This window comes from Scardinius erythrophthalmus (genome assembly GCF_964197995.2).
Source record: "Scardinius erythrophthalmus genome assembly, chromosome: 18".
NCBI lineage: Eukaryota > Metazoa > Chordata > Actinopteri > Cypriniformes > Leuciscidae > Scardinius > Scardinius erythrophthalmus.
In genome coordinates, this window is record NC_138238.1 from 17,338,662 (window position 1) to 17,361,729 (window position 23,068).

Sequence of the window (23,068 nt, forward strand, 5' to 3'; positions counted from 1 at the left end):
CATTTTAAGGCAACGGGTTTCCTCTCATTTTTAAAGTCAACTGATCCGTTTTTACAGTGTACGCTACGGTTATCATATCAAAACTCTCAAAAAGAAAGTAAAACAATAATGTAGGCCTGTAAGATGCAAAAGAAGTTGAGAGTAACTGCATAATATGATTAGTCCAGACTTTATTTACCAAGGAATGCCAAGCTTTTTCATGTAAACAAAGAAACAAACGAAAAGGAAAAACAATAAAGGAAGGAAATAAAAAGAAAATATCAAATAAAATGATTTGCTTAAGCAGTCTTGGAAAACAGACTATTAAATTTAGCATTTAAAGACGGAACAAATACGAACAAACTGCATACCTTTCAACTTATTAAATGTAGATTCATGAATAATTAGTAAAACAGATACATTTTCTACTGTACGTCTTAATTTGCAGATAATAGAAAATATCTAGTTCTTTCATTTCTGACTGCAAAGACATTTAATATCCTAAAGAACTGCAAAGCTTCCCTTTTTAAAAGAACAGAAAATACAGATGAATGAAGCTCATTCACAGGCCAGTTTGCCATCAAAGGAGGACAGAGTGATGGCAAATGCCTGTAGAGCACACATGGGGAAGCTGTAGTCCATGGAAAACACATCTTCTGCGACCCGGCCAAACTGCATCACGATGTAGTCCTCTGGAGAGAGATATTCATTAACAAGGATTGGTATTGAGAATTGTAATATCATCATATATTATTTGATACAGTCTTAAAGGGATAGTTCACTTTGAAATTAAATGTTGGTATGTTTTAGCTTACCTCAAGGGCATCCAAGATGTAGTTGTCTTTTTTTCCGCAGTAGTTTCAATTTTGATATTTTTAGGTCAAACCGTTCTTGTCTGACAGTCATATAATGCAGGTCTATGGTCACTGTCTCAAAGAGCATGCACAGAGTCCAAATTAAAACAATTCCCCATCGTCCAAATTAAACAATTCCCCATCGTAAGTACACATTGATGGCCTAAGACACGAAATGAGCGGTTTGTGTGAGAAAACGAACAGTATTTATATAGTTTTTAGCTCTTATACACAGCCACGTCCAAGTGATCTGAGGGCGCGCTCGCATTCTGGTGTGTGACGTGTGCGCAGACTGGTGCATAGATATATACACTAGATGTCGCATTAAAGACATTCGTTCCAATGAACTGCCGTAGCCAAGGCGACATCTAGTGTATATATCTATGCACCAGTCTGCGCACACGTCACACACCAGAATGCGAGCGCGCCCTCAGATCACTTGGACGTGGCTGTGTTACAAGAGGTAAAAACTATATAAATACTGTTCGTTTTCTCACACAAACCGCTCGTTTCGTGTCTTAGGCCATCAATGTGTACTTACGATGGGGAATTGTTTCATTTGGACGATGGGGAATTGTTTTAATTTGGACTCTGTGCATGCTCTTTGAGACAGTGACCATAGACCTGCATTATATGACTGACAGACAAGAACGGTTTGACCTAAAAATATCAAAATTGAAACTACTGCGGGAAAAAAGACACCTACATCTTGGATGCCCTTGAGGTAAGCTAAAACATACTAAAATTTAATTTCAAAGTGAACTATCCCTTTAAAAATAAAGGTTCCAAAAGTGTTTTTTCAAAGCAGTGTCATAGAGGAACCATTTTTGGATCCCCAAAGAACATTTAAGTGAACAGTTCTTAAACGAACCCTTTTAATGACCTGAAGAACCTTTTTCCACTATATATAACCTTTTGGAAAGGTTCCATGGATGTTAGAAGTTCCTCATGGAACCACTGATGTCGAGATACAAGATACAAAATGAGAAAAAGAAGGATAACCTCTCAGTCTCACTCACCATTATCTGGATGGACAATCTGAAAGTTTTTCACAGATGCCTGTGTAACTCGGCCATGGAAATTGAGCACATACGACTGAGTTTGCTCATTCCAGCTGGGTGATTTATTTACAAGGGTGACAAGATTCTCTTTGTTACCATTCTCGTATCGGGTGAGCAGAGACTCCAGCTCCTGGGACACGCAAAAGAGATTCATGTGTTCAGAATTCCTTATTAATATACACGATTGACTGTTGTTTTAATCGGTGAATCAAACACCTAATGTATTTTATATTCTTTATCTGAGTGAAGTGTAAGAAACATAAATCTCCAAGACATAAATTATACACTACCATTCAATAGTTTGGAGTCAGATTTAAAATAAAAATAAAAAACTTATATAAACAATTTCAATTTCAAATAAATGCTGTTCTTTTTGAAAATTCTATTTATCAAAGGATCGTGATTTTTTTTTATCATGGCTTAAAATATTTAAAATAGAAAATAGTTGTTTTAAATAGCAATAAAATTTCACAAAATTACTATTTTTACAGTATTTTTTGATCAAATAAATAGTCTTGGTGAGCACAGTCTATTTGTATAAATTATATAATTATATAAAATCAAAAAGTCTATTTTTGAGTCTTCTTTCAAAAATATAAAAAAATCTTACCGTCCCCAAACTTTTGAATGGTGGTGTATTTCCAAAAGAAATATAATATTGCTACAAATGATCAACAAAAAATCTAAACTAGAATCCTCAATAAAATACTCACATTTTTGGGTCGAATAACGACTCTTTCATCATTCTCGTGCATACCAGGAATGATTACTGTCATTTTCCTGGGACCTTTGAAACCCAGAACATTTTTCTCCTGTGTGATGGCAAAGATAAAGCTTTTTTTGCAATCACAATAAAGAAAATATAGATTTTTTTAAAGTTACTGTAGACATCTAATGGGGAATTAGCACACAATTAGCATCTTACATAATATATTGCTGCTAGCTCTTGTCGCAGTGTTTCCGTTTCTTTGATGAATTGTTTCCTTTCTGGATTCTCGCCATTATCGTACACGGTGAATTTAGTCCCCAGGACATTTGACCTGAGGAGACAAATCATATATCTTTGCATAGGCAGAATTACAAACAATAAAAGTATTTGTGATAACTTAACACACTGTAATGGCACTCACCTTAGTTTGCCTATGTAACTGTCAGTATCTCTAGATAAATCTGTAGGATCGATTGATATCAAATAATTTGAAGTTGTACACATTTTTCTTTTCCTGCCAGCCATCAGAAATACCTGCCCATCCATAGGACAAGAGAATAACGATGTGTTAAGAGATGAAAAAAGATCATTTTTACACATTTTCTTTATTCACAATCACACTCCTGCTAACCCTTTTCCCATCCTCCTTTTCCATGTGGAGGAAATAGGTGGGATAGATCCCTTTTTCCACTCCCCTCCTGTCTCTGGTGATCCTGCACTGAATTGTCACATCTCTTGGAGCAGGATGCATGGAAAACTGTTCCAGATCCTCCAAAGACATAGGAGAGGACTAGATAAGAAAGGAAAAACAAGGATATATAATACATTGCCCGGCCAAAAAAAAATAAGATCGCTGTTTGGATTTACATGCTTAAAAGTCTATGACTGGATCATTATTGCAGTGATTATGTTTCTAGCATGTTAAATTTTTGGCAACAATTCTTCTAAACCTAACTGACGGAGTGTGTAGCTTTTCATTTCTTAAACAACCATGTAGGAAGACAGATAATGGCCATATTCCAGGATGACAATGTCAAGATTCATCAGGCTCAAATTGTGAAAGAATGGTTGGGAGGGAGCATGAAGAAAAACTATTCATTTTCTTCTGTGTGGGCCTCTGATGTGATTTCACAAGAGCGTCACAACGCATGCGCGAGAACTGAGAAGATGACGCAGATGGGTCTCAATGTAGTGTTTAAAATGGTTCTAAAGCGTGCATGTCCTGGATGTCCGAATCATGAGAAACCAACGAGAAAACGTAAAAGTGCCTTACCAATGCCGCAAAATTAATGGCTTACGTTTCACACTTTCCCATCAAATGATCGTTTTGCGCACAAAAAGTATTCTCGTTGCTTGAGCCACTGTAGTTACTAGGACTATTTTAACAATGTCTTTACTAACTTTTCTGGGCCGGCAGATGCAATTACCTAGCAGCCTATGAAGGAGTGAGCCAACTCTCAGATTTCATCAAAATTATCTTCATTTGTGTTCTGAAGATGAACCAAAGTCTTACTAGTAGAGGTCCTGGGTAAGATTTGTATGCACTTCATTTAGCGGAGAATATCTCAACTGTTATAGACTAATATGACCCCATAGAACAACGTGGGATGTGTGCCAAAATCTCTACCCGGGACGAAAGTCCTGAAAATGACCACAACCGGTGACACTATTATCACACTACAGGTGAATGGGACTTTTTTTTTCCTTAATAGATATCCTCATACATTTCTACCAGTTTAATCTTCATATTAAGAGAAATATTTTTTGTATTACACTTTGTCTTAAAAATAAAATAAAATATGCAAATTAGGCAATATCTCATTAAATATGCATAACATTACATTCAAAATTTTGAAGCTACAGATTTTCTGAGGTGATCACAATGTTCACAATGACCATAATTAGAAGTTCATAGGAGAGTGTAAGCGTTCTGATTTGATATAAAGCAAATGGCTAAAAAACTGTCAACCTATTACATACAACTAGCAACATACAGGAATTGCCAGTTATGTATTAACCTAAACTTTAAAAGCTTACATTTCCTACCTGTTCTAAATATTGCTGTCATCACCTCCAACTTTTTTTTTTCAACAAAAGTTTACTTGGCAGCCATAGTGACTTGAGGTCACTTTTGTTTTGTCACAGGTGTTTTTTTTGTTGTTGTTGTTGTTGTTGTTGTTGTTGTTGTTGTTGTTGTTGTTGTTTTTTTGCAAAATGGGAAAATGCCATCACAAGTACATCACAACTTGTGATCACATAGTCTCAGACAAGTTGATGAAGTTACAGTGTCTTCATGTCATGAAGTTATTCCTCACAAAGAACAGATAAGTTGGTACATACCAATTACTCATATTTGAAACCTTATTTTACAAAATTCCAAAAGATCTGGATAGAGTGAGAGAACAACTTATCCATCCAGTGTCACATACAGCGGGGAGAACAAGTATTTGATACACTGCTGATTTTGCAGGTTTTCCTACTTACAAAGCATGTAGAAGTCTGTCATTTTTATCATAGGTACTCTTCAACTGTGAGTGACGGAATCTAAAACAAAAATCCAGAAAATCACTTTGCATGATTTTTAAGTAATTATTTAGCATTTTATTGCATGACATAAGTATTTGATACATCTGAAAAGCAGAACTTAATATTTGGTACAGAAACCTTTGTTTGCAATTACAGAGATCATACGTTTCCTGTAGTTCTTGACCAGGTTTGCACACACTGCAGGGATTCTGGCCCACTCCTCCATACAGACCTTCTCCAGATCCTTCAGGTTTCGGGGCTGTCGCTGGGCAATACGGACTTTCAGCTCCTCCAAAGATTTTCTATTGGGTTCAGGTCTGGAGACTGGCTAGGCCACTCCAGGACCTTGAGATGCTTCTTAAGGAGCCACTCCTTAGTTGCCCTGGCTGTGTGTTTCAGGACGTTGTCATGCTGGAAGACCCAGCCACGACCCATCTTCAATGCTCTTACTGAGGGAAGGAGGTTGTTGGCCAAGATCTCGCAATACATGGCCCCATCCATCCTCCCCTCAATACGGTGCAGTTGTCCTGTCCCCTTTGCAGAAAAGCATCCCCAAAGAATGATGTTTCCACCTCCATACTTCACGGTTGGGATGTTGTTCTTGGGGTTGTACTCATCCTTCTTCTTCCTCCAAACACGGCGAGTAGAGTTTAGACCAAAAAGCTCTATTTCTGTCTCATCAGACCACATGACCTTCTCCCATTCCTCCTCTGGATCATCCAGATGGTCATTGGCAAACTTCAGACGGGCCTGGACATGCGCTGGCTTGAGCGGGGGGAATTTGTGTGCGCTGCAGGATTTTGATCCATGACGGCGTAGTGTGTTACTAATGGTTTTCTTTGAGACTGTGGTCCCAGCTCTCATGATCATTGATGCCCTACGAGGTGAGATCTTGCATGGTGCCCCAGACCGAGGGAAATTGACCGTCATCTTGAACTTCTTCCATTTTCTAATAATTGATTGAAGATTCTCACCAAGCTGCTTGACTATTGTCCTATAGCCCATCCCAGCCTTGTGCAGGTCTACAATTTTATCCCTGATGTCCTTACACAGCTCATTATTTAATTAAATAATTTAAATTTTTCTGTGGATTATGGGGGTTAAAAAATAGAAAAGTGACATGCCATCCTTAAGGCAACTTTTGTTTGCAACTTTTGTCTCTGTCTAACAGAGAGTGCAATACAAATGGCAGAAACATTCTTGGTCAAATATCTCAAACCATCAATTGACATGGAGACATTTGACGACCTGCGCCTTGCTGCGTTCGATAGTAATGCCTTTAAGATGGACTTTGAGAGGACCACTTGCACCTCAAATAATGCAAGAAAACATATACAAAGAGCCTATTATCAACAGCAGCTTTGGGTCCAAGCACCATTTACAGATGCCACCTCGATCTTAAATGCAGATGCTTATGGTTTTGTAAGAAAGGGCAGTTTATTAGTCCCTGAGATTGTAATCTCAAAACCTGAAGGTTTGCCAGATCCCTGCTCGTGTGGCAAGTGTGCACACAAGAATGGGTGTCCCTGTCGGGTAGCTGGTATCCGTTATTGCAAGTACTGCAAATGCAAGGGAGGCAATAGTTGTAAAAATCCTATCACTGAATGCCTGGACTCTCTGGTGAAAGTTTTACCTAGCAACACAGGGAATAAACCTGTTGTTTTGTATTTCTCACTTTAAGTTAACGTTCCAATGATAATAGCAAGGTTTATATAAAATGTCTGTATATTAATCAAATGCTTGTTTTCTTTCTTTTAAAAAAGTCCCTTGTTTGTATACAATTTATAATTTTCCATTCAATACAACACAAAACAGGACATCGCCCCCTCCCCCCACACGACATCCACACTTCTACAGAACATCTACAGAAACACAATTAAAAATATCAAACCAGAATTCTTACACTACATGGTCATTGTGAACATCGTGATCACCTCAGAAAATCTGTAGCTTCAAAAGTTTATATGTAACGTTACGCATATTTAATGAGATATTGCCTAATTTGCATATTTTATTTTATTTTTAAGACAAAGTGTAATACAAAAAATATTTCTCTTAATATGAAGATTAAACTGGAAGAAATGTATGAGGATATCTATTAAGGGGAAAAAAAGTCCCATTCACCTGTAGTGAGATAATAGTGTCACCGGTTGTGGTCATTTTCAGGACTTTCGTCCCGGGTAGAGATTTTGGCACACATCCCACGTTGTTCTATGGGGTCATATTAGTCTATAACAGTTGAGATATTCTCCGCTAAATGAATCGCACACAAATCTTACCCAGGACCTAGACTATACGGGGTTGGAACAACACGAGGGTGAGTAATTACTGTCAGAATTTTCATTTTTGGGTGAACTAACCCTTTAAATTCATTGAAAATCTCTAGGATGTGCTGGATGAGAGTGCTTGACTCTTGCATTGTCAATACAAGATATTGACCAAAAATGTATGCATCTCTTGATGGAAAGAGCATCACAACGTATTTCCATCAAGAGGTGCATACATTTTAGTTTTTGGTTGTCATCCTGGAATGTGACCCTGATTTGTCTTCCTACATGGCTGTTTAAGAAATGAAAAGCTACTAATTTTTATTTTTAAAGGCCAGTTACTTCATGGATCCAGGATACTATGCATCCTGATAAAGTTCCCTTGGCCTTTGGAATTAAAATAGCCCCACATCATCACATAGCCTTCACCATACCTAGAGTTCGGCATGGTTTTATTTCAGTTAGCCTAATAGCTAGTTTGATTTGCATTGAGAGATGATCTTATGGAAAGTACCCCATGCCAATCTCTAGGTATGGTGAAGGCTATGTGATGATGTGGGGCTATTTTAATTCCAAAGGCAAAGGGAACTTTATCAGGATGCATAGTATCCTGGATCCATGAAGTAACTGGCCTTTAAAAATTAAAATCTGCCTGCCTCTGTGGGAATTTAACATAGGGGTGTCCAAACTTATGCACCCTGTATTTCAAGGAAGAACGTTTATTTATTTACGATACATTATTCATTCACAAAGAAAATTGGTGTCCTTAAAGGTTGGATTTTTCCTAATTTTTTAAATTAAGGCATTAAGTTCAATTACCAAAAGATGATTTTTTATTCCTCTTTTTAGTCAACTTTAGCATGGGTGTCTAAACTTATGCATAGCACTGTATATACGGGTATCTGCCCTTCTTCTTTGTTGTTTCTTTATCAAAAGTGAACGCTATGAGAGTTGACATGATTAAAACTGCTGTTAAACATCCAGTTATTTATCATAGACCATATTCCCAGCAATGCCATTAGTATAGATACATATCTTTCAAAACACAAAGAAGTAGAAATAATTTCATAATATATTGTGTCGTTCAGTGTATGAACTCATATGTGGTTCAGTGTGTGTGTGTGTCTGTATATATATATATATATATATATATATATAAATGAATGAATTTCAACGAAATCTTACCTTTCCCATGTCCAGCGAGTCACTGTCAGAGGAGGGCTCCTTATAGTTGGAATTTAACGAAGCAAGATCGTTATTACTTTTTGCTCCTTTTTTAGACTTTTTCGATGTTTTTTTAGCTTCACTCTTCTTGTCCTCCTCTTCTTTGTCCTGTTTTTCTTCCTCACTATCACTGAGATGACATCTCACTACAATGACAAAACTAATGTCATCAAACAGGCCTAATCAAAGGGAAACCATCTCTAACCAAAATGTTAATATGACAAGACAAATATCATTTTATACTTGGCTTCAGCTGTTGTTTCTTTGGTGTGGGAGGGACGGGGCTCTTTGTCCAATCTTTTCTTTCATCCTCACTCTCTGATTCAGGTTTTTTCTCTTCATTGATGTTGAATTCCACCACTGAATCAGTCTGAATTGCTGAAAAATACCACAAGTTGGAATGTTATCAAAAACAATGTCAGGTTATTTCCTATTTATGGATGAGGCACTGGCCTGTGCTACAGGAAATGGCCTTTAACTTGTGTCATGCTAAACAATGGAGACACATCTCCGGTACACTTACTAGACTGTTCCCCCGTCTGCACTTTCTCCTTAGATTCGTTTGCCTTATCCTTTTTCTTCACTGTTTTTTTCTCTTTCCCTTCATTTTCCTTGGCTTCTAAAGCTGATTTTGGTTCAAGTACTAGAATGTGCAATTAAACAAAATGTAAAGACACATCTATGGAAGCTTGTTTTCACCACGGAATATAAAAATGACAAAAGGTAATTACGACTTTTTATCTCACAATTGACTTTTTTCTCAGAATTGCGAGTTATAAACTCAGACTAGTCGATTAGTTGACTTTAAAGGAGAACTCCGGTCAATTTTAACATTGAGCTCATTTTTTGTACATTTGGAGTGCTGTCAATACAGAGAACAACGACAAAAATCGGTGTTGCCTACACCGAGTTATTCTATTTTTAAAATGTGCACCCTATTGACTTCAATGGGGCAAGTAGTAAGCCTGCTTTTTAGCCTCTTAACATCCTTTAAGTGTCATTACAAGTGCACAGAAAATGTGAGTGATTCCTTCCGAGTGAACACGAGTGAATCTGACTGCAGTAGATGTTAGAGATATTAATAAAAATGAAATTAATTCAGCCAGCGCTCATACCTCTGTTTACATCCTGTTTTCGGTGGAAGGCCATAGTAATCGATTGTCGAGTTCACGCGCATAGGTTTAGTGCCTATGATCACGCGCGTGAACTCGACAATCGATTACTATGGCCTTCCACCGAAAACAGGATGTAAACAGAGGTATGAGCGCTGGCTGAATTAACTTCATTTTTATTAATATCTCTAACATCTACTGCAGTCAGATTCACCCGTGTTCACTCGGAAGGAATCACTCACATTTTCTGTGCACTTGTAATGACACATCAAGGATGTTAAGAGGCTAAAAAGCAGGCTTACTACTTGCCCCATTGAAGTCAATAGGGTGCAAATTTTAAAAATAGAATAACTCGGTGTAGGCAACACCGATTTTTGTCGTTGTTCTCTGTATTGACAGCACTCCAAATGTACAAAAAAATGAGCTCAATGTTAAAATTGACCGGAGTTCTCCTTTAATGCTCTGCCATAACACTTTAAGCTTGACGTCGACTAGTCGCTGGTTATGGCCTATAGAGGGCGCAACAGAATAAAAAAATCTTGGAAGTCAAACAGTTAAAATGACAAATAAATGCATACTCCGAAAGCGCTCCACAAGATATTTTTGATTATACCATCTGGATGCTCAAAATTGATCAGGAGAATGTAATGTAAAAACATGCGTTTTCTGTAAAGCTGCTTTGAAACAATATGTATTGTGGAAAGCTCTACAAAAAAATGTGAATTGAATTGAATATAAAGTCGGAATTCTGAGAAACATTTTCTCGCAATTGCGAGTTTTTACCTCACAAGTCAGAATTGCGAGATATAAACGTACAATTGCGAGAGAAAAAAAGTCGGAATTCCAAGTTTATATCTCGCAATTCAGACTTTTATAACTTGTAATTGCATGTTTATCTCACAGTAGTGGGGGGGAGGGGTCTAAATTGCAATAAATATAAAAAGTCTCAATTATCTTCATTATTTGTTATTCAGTGGTGGAAGCAAGCTTCCATACACATATCAATGAGGCAGATGTAAAAAGGATAATTGAAAAAAGTGAAAACACTTACATTTTGTTTGTCCCTTTTTCACAGCCTTCTTCTTAGTTTTCTTTCCATCTGCTTGGCCCTCTGTGTCTAAAGTGCATTTAGGGCTGTTCTGCGGGCTGATCTCTAGATCAATTTTCTTAGTGATAACCTGAAGAGAATGAGCTGCCTCTTCCGATGCCTCTTCTGTCCTGGATGAAATGTCCAGTTCTCCTAAACAAATTTCTTCCACTGTGTTTTCATAAATCTGCACAGGTTGTGTGTCTGATAAGAAAAAGGCAGGGTATTATTTTCTATAAAGCTCTACAAAATGAAAATCATTACTAATAAACAATTATATGTTAACAATAATATACATGTAAGTGTGTACGAACCATTGAGGGATGTGTTGCTCTGAGACTGGCTTATCAATAAAGCTTTATCATCAGCCTCAGCTTTCTGTTTACGTGTCTTGGGACGGATGTCATGATTCGCTGTGACCATACGGGTATCTGCCCTTCTTCTTTGTTGTTTCTTTATCAAAAGTGAACGCTATGAGAGTTGACATGATTAAAACTGCGGTTAAACATCCAGTTATTTATCAAAGACCATATTCCCATATATACATATCCTCAAAACACAAAGAAGTAGAAATAATTTCATAATATATTGTGTCGATCAGTGTATGAACTCATATGTGGTTCAGTGTAAAAAATATTTTATTTGAATTCGTTTACATTATTTAACTTTAAATTTGAAGTAAGAACTAATTCAAGTGTGACATTAAGCATGACAATAATGTCAAAGGGTAAAATAATACTGGAAAAATAAATGTTATTGATAAAATACAAGTAAATGTCTAATCAAAAGAAGAAAAAAGAAAGACACTCACCTGATTGTCCAGCTTCTGCTGTCGGACCTCTGCGTCCTCCATTTCTTTTGTAGAAAAAGAAAAAATATCAACATTTTGGCAGTACTAAATCATTTATACAAATGATCCACTATGTTGTTATTGTCAGAAACTCACCAGCCAGAATACACGCTCAAAGCAGCTATCAAATGAAATAAATGTCTCATTGTCCCTGTCCGTCTCAGCAGCTCCATATGACATCCCCACCTGCTTGCAACAGAAGCTAAAGAAGATTACAGCGGATAAAGTTCTTATGCTCAACGCACCACTGAGACGTCATGTAGAATGGATATTTCTTCATCACTGACATCAGACTGTTTTATGACTCTGAAGTGCTGAAAACACCATTAATATCATATTATTACAAGATATTGGTTGTATAATACTACATCTATTATACATTTCTGCATCCTTGGGTCAAAATAGATATGAGGATTTAAAAAGCAAAATATTGCATGAAATTAGGCCTTTTCCTTCATATACAGTAAGCCTCTTGTAGCTAAGGCAAGACACTACAGAGAAAACTGATTTTCAGGAAATAAAATAAAAATGTTTATCAAGATTATTTTTTGCTTAGCATTCATTGTATTGTAGATACAACTTTTTGACTTACATAACCTAAAATAGCCATTTCTCTAGTTCAATTTGATGCTTTGCATTCATGCTAACTTCAAGCCCACATGCTAAAACAGTTAGCTATGCTATGGCTGCTTGGGGTGCGGATAGTTGTAAAAGTTTATTAAAAATGATGTTACCAATGAGTCCAGTTATATCAGTCATATCCTCTGTTAAGGCAAAGTCACATGAGTTTTTTGTTGTGCATCGAATGATTTAGGTGGTAAATGTGTTCCTGGCTAAATTAAGCACATACGTTTTTTTGTGCACATTTTTAGAATTTATGCACATCTTTATGTTTCCATCCAGCGTGATTTTTTTTTTTTTTTTTTTTTGCTATCTCAAAAGTCACATAAAAATAGGTGGATGGCAACACACTTTAGCTATAGTGACTGAACACTTATGTGACAGGATTATAGTACTCACTCACTGCAGTTGTTTTTGTGCTCAATTTAAAGTCCTAAAAGGAAAAACAATATAATGTTTTTTGTCACTTTAAATCATTCACTTTAAAATCTGATTACTCAGTTCTTTGATAAAGTTCTTGCATAAATTAGATAGTGTGGATCTTAATTCAGCAAATTATCTCATTGTTACATCAGCTAGTGTTAGTGATACCCCAAATAGTGGGGTAGGTTGTAACAACAAAACTCTTTATATTTGACATTAACTCACATTATCTGTGATTTTGTAGTAGGCCTACACATCGGTCCAAGTGAGTTTTTGAAACAACGCCGTCTGTGTATGAATGAGTGAGTGAATGGGTGAATGTGAGGCTATATGTAAAGCGCTTTGGTGGCCATAGGTCTGTGAAAGCGCTATATAAATGCAGTCCATTTACCATTTTTGTTGTAGTAGACAAATGTTGACATTGTATCAATGTCTGAGAGATCTATAGCACAAACAACCACTAAGTTTACTGATGCTCAAACAAAAAGTGTTACTTCCATCCCCAGTCTCCCCTATATCGAAATGACATTGACACAAATCTCCACTTCAGTAGCATGTAGGCCTACACGTTTAAGTTTTTTTTTTTATCTTATTCTGAATGGTTTTACTCTGTTACAATATCATTAGCCTGATTTATATATAATTTTATTCCCTATAACATTTTATTCCCAAAAACATAGTGAAAATGTATTTTTTATATATCTGTTGACAATAGCCTTTTTTCCGATTTATTTAACTTAGTGATAAAAAAAGTCTAAAATACATGGCATTCTAATATGTTAACAAAACGAAACGTGTATTTTGAACCTCGCTTTATGTTCAGATGTCAGAAAATGTATGCAAAATAATAGTAAAAATAGCCTACATTCCGTTCATCCATCCATTCTCCAAACCGCTTTATCCTCTACGAGGCCGCTAACGAATACATTTTCTTTAAAGGAAAAAGATAAGCAGTATATAGTGTCTGTCTGTGTCTCAAACTTAGTGAGCCTACTATATATTTATTTTTTAAAATCATAAACAGACTAATAATCCATAAGCAGACTAACCACCCGAACACAAGATGGCAGTATCTCACCTCAGCTTGTTTATTTCATTCAAAGCTGAAGAAAAAGGAAGCTGATGATCACGTTACTCGCTGAATGTTTTGGACGTGTTTTTAATATCTCGTATCTGTTTTATCTGTGTATGCAATCTAAGTGAAATACCATAAACATTTTTCGATCGGGTGGGATGAAGGTAGTGATTTTAGTTTATTTGTTGACGTTCGTATCTTAGCTAACGTTAGTTAACTTGCGCTAGCTGTATTACAACCTGGAAATCGACCATACTGCAGTAAGTATCACACTTAACATATAAATATAAAGCTAAAACGTCTTTTCTAACTATTCTCCAGAGTAAGAAGTGTTGTGACAGGTAACTTAAGTTAACAGACAAAAAGTTATCGAGTTAAAATCCAATACAAAGTATTCCTCTTAACAGGACTGCTAACATTAATATGTTCAGTTTCAACGCATTTAACTTAACTTACCCTTTAATCACGGGTAAATCACATTATTGACCACAAAGCTGACGAATAGTCATGATTAATGGGTTTTTAGAGGAAGAGGAGGGGCAGATGATTCATCGCAGTGGTTAAAAGAGCGAGTCAGGAGATGTTTGTCCCCTAGACTCAAAAACAACAATTTGTGATGTTTTGGAGAGTAGACAGTGACGTTACCAGGTCTGAGGAATCTGTTGATTTCTCCCTTTATGGATTTGTGAAGATATTTGCTCTCCTCAAATTATGGAAAACCAAAGACAAAATAATGTGAGTTCATAGACTTTGTAAAACGTTCATGATAAGGGATGTTGTTTGCTGTTGTTGTTGTTGTTGTTGTTGTTGTTGACGATGACTCAACTGTTTTTCCACAGATGTCAATGGTGCCATGTTACCGCTGGTAGGATGATCAAAAGTCAAGAGCAAGATGTAAGATCTCTTTCTTATTCTTTCCAGTTTGGCTGTTTTATGTGCAATGACAGATCTGAATATTGTACCAAAACCCCTAAGCAATAAGATCTTATGGGTCTAAGATATTGAGGCTTAGAAGATGGGCTGCAGGATTCTTTTTTTAAAGGTATAAAATGCCATACATGTTTGATAATTGTACATCTTGATCTTTAAAAAAAAAATTATTTTCTTTTTTTTTTTTTAGGAATTCATTGCAGTGAGAGTTCAGGATCCTCGTGTTCAGAATGAAGGGTCGTGGAACTCATTTGTGGACTTCAAAATTTTCCTTCATGTGAGTATTTCTGCTTCAAGGATTTCTGATAATATCCTCCTGGGACCCAGGAATAGACTTTTGTCCACTGTAGTGGACATTATATTTTAGTGAATTTCTCTGACACCATACATTTCACAACCTGGGTGTCTTGTAAAGAGCACATTCAGGACTTTTCAAAGATACCAAATGTTTTGAGGTTTTACCATGAAAACAACTTATCCTTGGTCTTTAAAAATGTCTGACATTAATTTAGTGATTAAATGTAGCACTCTTATGGAAATATGATAATATATTGTACTTATAATTTAAATCGGACTATTTTTCAAATTGTATTTCATAAACCAACATCTCAGGAAAACATTTTATGGGGTTTCAAATCAAAAAATGACTTTCTGTTACAGGACATTGATTTCATACATGTCCACTGTACAGGACACCAGGACTTAAATCATGTTTATCAGGCATTTTGGGAGACACAACAAGTGAATATGGAAATAAGTTATACATCAATATTCCTATGAAATATTAGATATTATTATTAAAATGTTTCTAATTATTACTCCAATTATTACACTTCTTTTTTCATTAAATGTTGCTCCAAAAACACATTAATGTGCAAATTAGATACAGTGTGTATAGATACATTGCATTAAATGGGAATATTAATTTATGCCATTTTACCCACATATTGCATAAAGTAAAATGGTGCATCAATTCATTCCGTTATATCTTTTATAACATAGTTGAGAATCATCTTTATACAAATTTTAGTTAAAATAAATCCTGAAACCCCAACATTTATTGGTGATTGAAAAATAAATCCCATTGTTTTTGCCTATACATATAATTTCATGTCTTTTTTTTTTAAACAACTGTCCTGGTGTTCACTACAGAGGACATAACATATGAATAAAATATCATTTTCCAAAAAAGTTTTTTTTTTTTTTTTTTTTTTTTTTTAACCATTTGTTTCTTATGCTCTTCAATGTGATGACATGAAGAGAAAAATAAATAATAAAAAAAAAAAAATAATTCTGGATCTCAGGAGGATATTACAAGATTACAATATAATAATGTGACTCTTTCCAAGTTACAAAGTACTTCATTGATCAGTTCTACTTGAAATCAGGGCCAGTTGCATAAACTGCTTAGACTAGTGTTAAAAGTAAGTCATCTATTTTTTTTTCTTCTGAAATTTTTAAAGTCTTTACATATAGGTAGATCAGTCAGTCTAATTTGAATTTCCCTTGGTTAACTGCTAGTTGGTCAAACTAGTTCTTAAGACTCAAGTTTATGCAAATGGCCCCAGATTTAGATGTCAAGATGACATTGTTATTGGTAGTCCTGTATCGTTTACAGTAGTGGTGTTGATTGAATCATAGCAGTGTCCTCATTTTATTATTTCTGTCTTGTCTGTGGAGTTGATAGGAGTTTCCATGCCTCTATTGATTTTTATCTTTATCTTTTTAATGACATATGTCTATATCAGTATGTAGAGTGCAAGGTGGGCTATGGCTAAAATTCTGTACAAAAAGTTTTGAAGATGTGCAACACTTCTGTTAATTATAAGATTAATAAAAATAATAATCACTAATATACATGTTCTTATTCTTGTTTTTGTCATGCCTCATGTTAACTGTATCAGTGATCTGAATTTGGTTACTTGGTTTCATTTACCAGACAAACAGTAAAGCATTCACTGCCAAAACATCCTGTGTGAGGCGGCGATACAGCGAGTTTGTGTGGTTGAAGAGAAAGCTGCAAAAGAACGCTGGTCTGGTGTAAGTTCCTTTGCACAAACACTTCCAAGTGGCAAGAGACATACAGTACTGGTCAAAGGTTTGGAAACATTACTATTTTAATTTTTTTTAAAGACTTGTGCTCATCAAGCCTGCATTTATTTGATCGAAAATACAGAAAAAAACAGTAATATTGTGAAGTATTACATATTTCTATTTGAATATACTTTAAAATATAATTTATTTCTGTGATGCAAAGCTGAATTTTCATCAGCCATTACCCGTGTTTTCAGTGTCACATGATCCTTTAGAAATCATTATAATATGCTGATTTGATACTCAATGTTTTTTGGAACCTATGATACTTTTTTCAGAATTCATTGATAATAAAAAGTTAAATAGAACAGCATTTATTCATAAATACAATTCTTTTCTAACAATATAAATATTTACTATCACTTTTTATCAATTTAACACATCCTTGATGAATAAAAGTATTAATTTCAACAACAAAAAAGATTGACCCCAAAATTTGGAATGGTAGTGTATATTGTAAAAGAAAAAGTTTTCTATTTTAAATAAATGCTGTTATTTTTTTACTTTTATTCATCAAATAAAAAATGATCACAGGTTATATAAAAAAATTAAGCAGCAACATTGATAATAAATCAGGACTGTGTGACACTGAAGACTGGAGTAATGATGCTGAAAATTCAGCTTTTCATCACATATATAAATTATCTTTTAAATTGTAATAATATTTCACAATATTACTGTTTTTTCTGTATTATTGAATAAATAAATGCAGGCTTAATGAGCATAAGAGACTTCTTTCAAAAACATTAATATTAGTAATGTTTCCAAACATTTGACTGTACGTCTCAGCCAAAGTGCTTCATTAAAAAATGTTTTAAATATATACTTATAGGAAATCATTTGTTTAGATATGCCAATTAAATTTTTTTATAATTTACTTTAAATGTGCTGTGTAAGCACTGTTATACTGCCATGTATTAGGGACTTTAATTCCATCAAAAAATTGAATAAAACAAAAAAAATCAGGCGGTGCCTTTTAATTTTTTACATTTGTCCAGTTACCCATAATGCGTTGCTTTATTTTCCACAGGCCTGTTCCTGATCTGCCCAAAAAATCTTTCTTCTCGTTTATTACCGATGACTTCATTGAAAGGAGGAGAAAGGGTCTTCAGAGCTTCTTGGATAGGTCAGTTTAACTCCTTTGTCAGGCTTCTAGGGCCCTGTTTTAACGATCTAAGCGCACGGCGCAAGCGCACTTAGGGCATGTCCGAATCCACTTTTGCTAGTTTAATGATGGGAAAAATGGTCGGTGCGTCCGGCGCATGGTCTAAAAGGGTTGTCTCTATCTCTTAATGAGTAATGGGTGTGTTTTGGGCTTTACGTGCAATAAACCAGAGTCTCATCTCCCATTCCCTTTAAAAGCTAGTTGCCCTCGCGCCATGGCGGATTTGTATGATAAAGATAAAGATAAAAATATCATTACAGAAATATAATTTTAATGTTAAACATTAAATTCCTGGCATTTCGTCTTCATCTACAGGGTGCTGCACATGACAGTATGCCTGTCAGATAGCCAACTCCATCTTTTCCTGCAGACTCAGCTTCCTGTCAAGCACATTGAGGACTGTGTGCAGGGTCACACCCCTTACACTGTGACAGAAGCCATTCTGAATTATGCTTCCTCCAACCTCGGCTGGGTCCAGGAGGAAGGGGCCGGGGCCCAAGAATTATGGCCCACCCCTGTTCCATACGAATCGGTAGAGAGGTAAAAACTGGTCGCAATGACAAAACACATGATGTTGTAACATTAAGACCACTTATCTCCTAATGATATACTTCTCTTCGCAGTCCTGCTCCTCACCTCCCTTCATTACAAAGTCCAGGAGCCACATTCAGTGGACCTCCAAATGAACTTATAGACGTTTCAGACTCCGAGTCGAGACTGAGTGACGCAGATCAGACTGCACATGACCTGAAGCAGGTTATTGACCATGAACAGCTGCCTCAAGAGGGAGAGAATTGCATTAAATTAGTAGTTGAAATCCACCCGAATCTTGTTGGTTCTGTAGAGACTGAGGAAGAGGGTGGAAACATTGGATCAGATAAGGTCACCAAAGATCTACAAAGGTATGATTGTGAATATCCTGCCCCACAGACAGACGGAAACCTTGAAGACGAGCCTTTGCATGGAGATACAAGCAATGAAGAAGATCTTGATCAAGAAACGTCTGTTGGCGAAGATGTTGTTGACATTACCTCAGTAGATGGAGTCATTGAGGAAAGGATTCTTAATGATAATAAGGAATCGAAGAAGGGAGGTCAAGACGCTGGACTTGAACAGGACAGCACTGTGAGACAAACCCCTAAAGAGGACCTTTATGAAGAAGATCCAAGAGTAAGGATCCATAATAACGAAGTAACTCTGGATCTCAGTCCTGTTAAGGAAGACAATCCTGAGCATCCCAGAGAGAAGGTACTTGAAAGCGCAGCTACAACTGTAGATATTGCACACCATGATGCTTGTGAGGAGAATATGCCAGATACTAAAGATCATGATAAAGCAGAATTAACAGAGGACCATACGGTCCAAGAGAATGGAGTCAGTGATGAAGACTACAGCGAAGTTGCTGCGGTCCAGGAAGAGGCCATGAATGCGAATGTGGAGCATATAGGTGAGGTGAACAAGCTCAATGCAAAATGTCATCAGCCCGGCAGTGGAATTTTGATACTTGGGGGAATTGAGGAAGCAGTGAGCACACAAACCGCCCCCGTGACAGAGACCGTGACAGAGACTGTCAGCAACCTTGGTGCAAATACTGCTGATGTCAACAAGCTTGTTTTACAAGCCATAGAGATTGATTCAATGCAATGTCAGGAGACGGACAGTCATATAATAAGCACTACCCACCAACCAGATACTAACTAATTCCCATGGGAATTGGTTCAGTCATAGACTGGACCCATTGTGTTCAAAGAGTCCTCCCACCAGCTCTTTCTCAGTCAACATCCAAGACATTCTTCTACTGTGATCTCATAGTGAGTGAGTGAATGTAGCTGTAAAGGGAGGAACACATCACGTTTTTTTGCATTGGTCCACTGTTTTTGTTTTTAGTTACAGACTGTTTACAGAAGATACACTGAATGATTAGACAGGCTGTGTTTTTCCCAACAAACAATGTGAACAAACTGCAAACTGGGGTTCAAATTGCACTTGCCACGAATAATTATGAATCCATGGTAGCGAGCGAGAAAGGGAACTGTACACAGAGAAGCATATAAATCACAATGCACCTTGATTCTAATTTTCTCCATTCTAAATCAAAATAGTTTTGTGTTTGTATGATTGTAACAACCGTCAAACGAGAATTACCACATGACACGCTGATCTATTTTAGCATTTTCAAAACCCAATTTTGACTGACTTGTCACTTTCTAAAGCACTTCCCTTTTTTTCCCAACGGTAAAAACCATGTTGCATGTTTGCTCTGGTGGAACTTTGGGGTAATTTAAGGGAAAGTTAACCCAAAAATTTAAATTCGGTCATCATTTTCTCACCCTTGTGTTATTCCAAACCTAAAGGATGTTCTTGTGTGAAACACAAGAAGATATTTGGAAAAATGTCTGTTTTTCTGTCCAATGTTGTCATTTATTGTATAGACAAAAACCTTCAAAATATCATCTTTTGTGTTTGTTTTGAATAGAAAGTCATACAGGTTTGGAACTCCCATCAGGGTGAGTAAATGATGACAGAATTTACTACTATCTGTTCAGAATTAGTGTGGTTGTTGAGAGTGTGTCGTCTTTGGTATTTAATTTCCTAGTGGCTTAATTTATGGTCAGAACACTAATTTCCATACAGAAACTTTACAGTGCACATTGTTTGCAATGGTAATGTACTTTATTTTCCTCTTCCTAACTTAATGTTGCACAAGGTTGTAAGTACGCTGCTCGTTGACTGTTTGTCTATATTCTGCTGTGATGTTACAGTGAACAGAAACTCAAAAGGGACTTATTGTTGATTAACAGGAAAGAGAACTTCTTTATTTCCTTAAAAAAAGGTAATCTCTTATCACACACAGGTGTTACTTGTTTTGCAGATCAGCACAGTAGACGATTAGGACTGCACAATAAAATTATTACAAAAAATTAAAGCTAAATTATAATTTTTATGTTTTTAAAGGATTTTTAAGTTACAGTTTTTAACAGTTTGAAGTTTTGCATTTTATTATTAGTTGTGAAGAGTGTAAGAACATTCTTGGCTTCATGCCAAACAGAATGTGGTTTTACATTCATTTGAAGAGCCACCACTCCTGTCAGGCTGGACTACATTCACATCACTCAATGTACGTTTAGATTCACCTATGTGTTTACTAACAGCAAACCAATAAAGACAAAGTGGCTAAAATGAAATGAAATGAAATTTACTGACCAAGTATGCATGGACAGACACGCATGGAAGCAGCCAAAGCATTTTCGACTAAAGCCTGGAATACACTACATGACTTTTGCCCAGATTTTCAGTCTGGACAAACTGAGGCTAGTTTCTGAAAGTCAGAGCCAGTCGCAGATTTGATTTGACCGATTTCATAGAAAAATTGTGTAATGTATGAGTTCAAAGTTTTCAAAACTTCAAAGTTTGATTCCATCCATTTGGAGGATATCAAACATGTTAGACCTTTCGAGCTGATTTTAGAACACATTGTTTTCATTTGTCACGCGTCTCATATAGCAACAAGGCACGTTTCTCCGTTAGTTTGTTCTGTTTGTAATGACTTGAAAGTCAGGTAGTGTGAGATCCTCACTCGTTTAGTTTTTCCTCTAACTATTTACACAGGTGCCAAATGAATGATGACTAGTGTTTTAAAAGTCATGTAGTGTATTCCAGCCTTAAAAGATGCCTTACAAAATACAAAATTAGTACTTTTATGTGAAAGCATGAATTGGATACAGTGGGTCAATGTTTTATTTCAAATACATTTTTTGTTTTTTTTTGTAAGTAATCCTGGGAATATGATTAATGGATTTGTTTGTGGTGGTGCTATCAATCAAGTGACGGAGTTAATATATGTTCAAAGTAATCAACAAAACAATACCATATTACTTTCTTAAATATTAATTTAAGTTATGCGGTCACAGTTATGGCAACAGTATTACCACAAGATGGAGACATGATATCAAACTAGGGAAAGGGAAAGCCAGCTGTTACGCAATTTATGACACTTACTGTAAATGTTGCTATGTTATATATTTTTAAAGTCATTTATATAGAAATCATATGATCAAATTAAACAAATTAATGAATGTAAGATGCATAAATAAAATAAATGTATAAAAGATAATTTCTTACTGCTAAAAAATAGAGCTTGATTTCTGACCAGTTTTTAGAAAGCACAATCAAACAGTACTCAAAATCAGTCTCTGTGTTAAAAAGGACCCCCAAGTGCCCCCTTACAGACCCCCGGGGGACCCCAGACCCTGATTTGAAAATCCCTGGTCTAGCTCATCATGAAACAGCAGGATACAAAAGTATTAAAACATCTTGCACATCTATAGTTTCCTGTTCAGCAGACTTAACTTTACACATCAACATATTCTTAGTAAAGTAGTGTGGATTTCTGGGAAATTGCACTCAATATTTGAACTATGCTCTTCTCAGTGTATAAAATGACAGTGCTTTCAATATGTTGATAGGAACTAACACACTGACAAACAGTGCTGAGTTCAAGGCTGAGTCAACTGACCTCATTTGAGACCGTGACATCGGCAGGCAGGGTGGTTTGGCTGACAGCAGGGGGCTGCAGAGGGAATCATGGTGTAGTCAGCCGAAGATACCCTGTCTGTGGCGATGTCCCATAGCAGAGCCTCCCTCTCTCTCTCCACTTCCTTCAGGACAGATCTGTACTCTTCACTCTCGGGGTTCAGAGGGGTCTCTTCTGCCTCGTCCTGAGAGAGGTCAAATATCAGAGGGGGGTCGTGATACTGCTGTTGTCCACTCCCTCCACCACACGCCACTGATCCACCTGAGGGAGAACATTAGAACCACTATATCAACCAATACCAGTATATTAACGGAACAAAGAAAAAAAATGCCACAGTTTATACATGGGAGCAGCCAAAATAAGTTATTAATATATGACTTTTTGTTACATTTAAATAATGTTTTATACATTGTTTTAATTGCTTACTTGTTTATCAATTTAAAAAATGATTTACCATTTAACTGTTATTTATTGTTTACTTTTAACTAAAATTTTAAACATGAAATCATTTAAATTGTTATTTTAAGGAAATTATATTTGCTAATTTATTATTTTAC

At 36.1% G+C, this 23,068-nt stretch overlaps 3 protein-coding genes across 7 annotated transcripts in view; 1 reads left to right on the forward strand and 2 right to left on the reverse strand.

The window, feature by feature from the left end:
* Nucleotides 1-154: 154 nt before the first annotated feature.
* On the reverse strand, nt 155-14,346 carry LOC308706680 (uncharacterized protein). The gene is made up of 14 exons (XM_081392465.1): nt 14,245-14,346; nt 11,766-11,871; nt 11,631-11,674; nt 11,134-11,290; nt 10,784-11,023; nt 9,144-9,263; nt 8,864-8,998; nt 8,582-8,766; nt 3,235-3,393; nt 3,025-3,137; nt 2,820-2,934; nt 2,608-2,706; nt 1,853-2,024; nt 155-671 (listed from the first exon to the last, which is right to left on the reverse strand). Exons 3-14 carry the CDS (start codon nt 11,670-11,672, stop codon nt 538-540), a joined length of 1,671 nt encoding a protein of 556 aa, XP_081248591.1. The 5' UTR covers nt 11,673-11,674; nt 11,766-11,871; nt 14,245-14,346; the 3' UTR covers nt 155-537.
* arsg (arylsulfatase G) overlaps nt 11,841-23,068 on the reverse strand; it is a 21,966-nt gene continuing 10,738 nt past the window's right edge. The window contains exons 12-13 of one of the 3 annotated variants that reach the window (XM_081392468.1): nt 22,494-22,772; nt 11,841-11,855 (exon numbers count right to left, since the gene is read on the reverse strand). In XM_081392468.1, the coding sequence (XP_081248594.1) occupies nt 22,495-22,772 (278 nt within the window). In that variant the 3' untranslated portion in view covers nt 11,841-11,855; nt 22,494. Of the gene's footprint in view, nt 11,856-21,662; nt 22,773-23,068 lie in introns of those variants that run through there. The other 2 variants (XM_081392467.1, XM_081392466.1) reach the window with 2 other exon arrangements.
* On the forward strand, nt 13,809-21,160 carry snx11 (sorting nexin 11). Of its 3 annotated transcripts, XM_081392463.1 has the most exons (8): nt 13,838-14,048; nt 14,421-14,523; nt 14,628-14,682; nt 14,909-14,995; nt 16,658-16,758; nt 17,843-17,938; nt 18,293-18,517; nt 18,601-21,160. In XM_081392463.1, the coding sequence occupies exons 3-8, from the start codon at nt 14,659-14,661 to the stop codon at nt 19,676-19,678; spliced, it is 1,611 nt and encodes a 536-aa protein (XP_081248589.1). In that variant the 5' UTR covers nt 13,838-14,048; nt 14,421-14,523; nt 14,628-14,658; the 3' UTR covers nt 19,679-21,160. The 3 variants fall into 3 exon arrangements, with proteins under 3 accessions (XP_081248588.1, XP_081248589.1, XP_081248587.1); XM_081392462.1 differs by lacking the exon at nt 14,421-14,523 and having other exon boundaries at nt 13,809-14,048; XM_081392461.1 differs by lacking the exon at nt 13,838-14,048 and having other exon boundaries at nt 14,339-14,523.

Bases quoted from the DNA above. Each gene is read 5' to 3' on its own strand.
- LOC308706680 (XM_081392465.1), bottom strand. From the start codon at position 11,672: ATGGAGGACGCAGAGGTCCGACAGCAGAAGCTGGACAATCAG. The intron at 11,024-11,133 runs GTTCGTACACAC...TTTTCTTATCAG, and splicing joins GAGCAACACATCCCTCAATG to ACACACAACCTGTGCAGATT. The intron at 8,999-9,143 runs GTAAGTGTACCG...GGTATTTTTCAG, and splicing joins GCAGACGGGGGAACAGTCTA to CAATTCAGACTGATTCAGTG.
- snx11 (XM_081392461.1), top strand. From the start codon at position 14,405: ATGTTTTGGAGAGTAGACAGTGACGTTACCAGGTCTGAGGAATCTGTT. The intron at 14,683-14,908 runs GTAAGATCTCTT...TTTTTTTTTTAG, and splicing joins TCAAAAGTCAAGAGCAAGAT to GAATTCATTGCAGTGAGAGT. The intron at 14,996-16,657 runs GTGAGTATTTCT...TTCATTTACCAG, and splicing joins ACTTCAAAATTTTCCTTCAT to ACAAACAGTAAAGCATTCAC.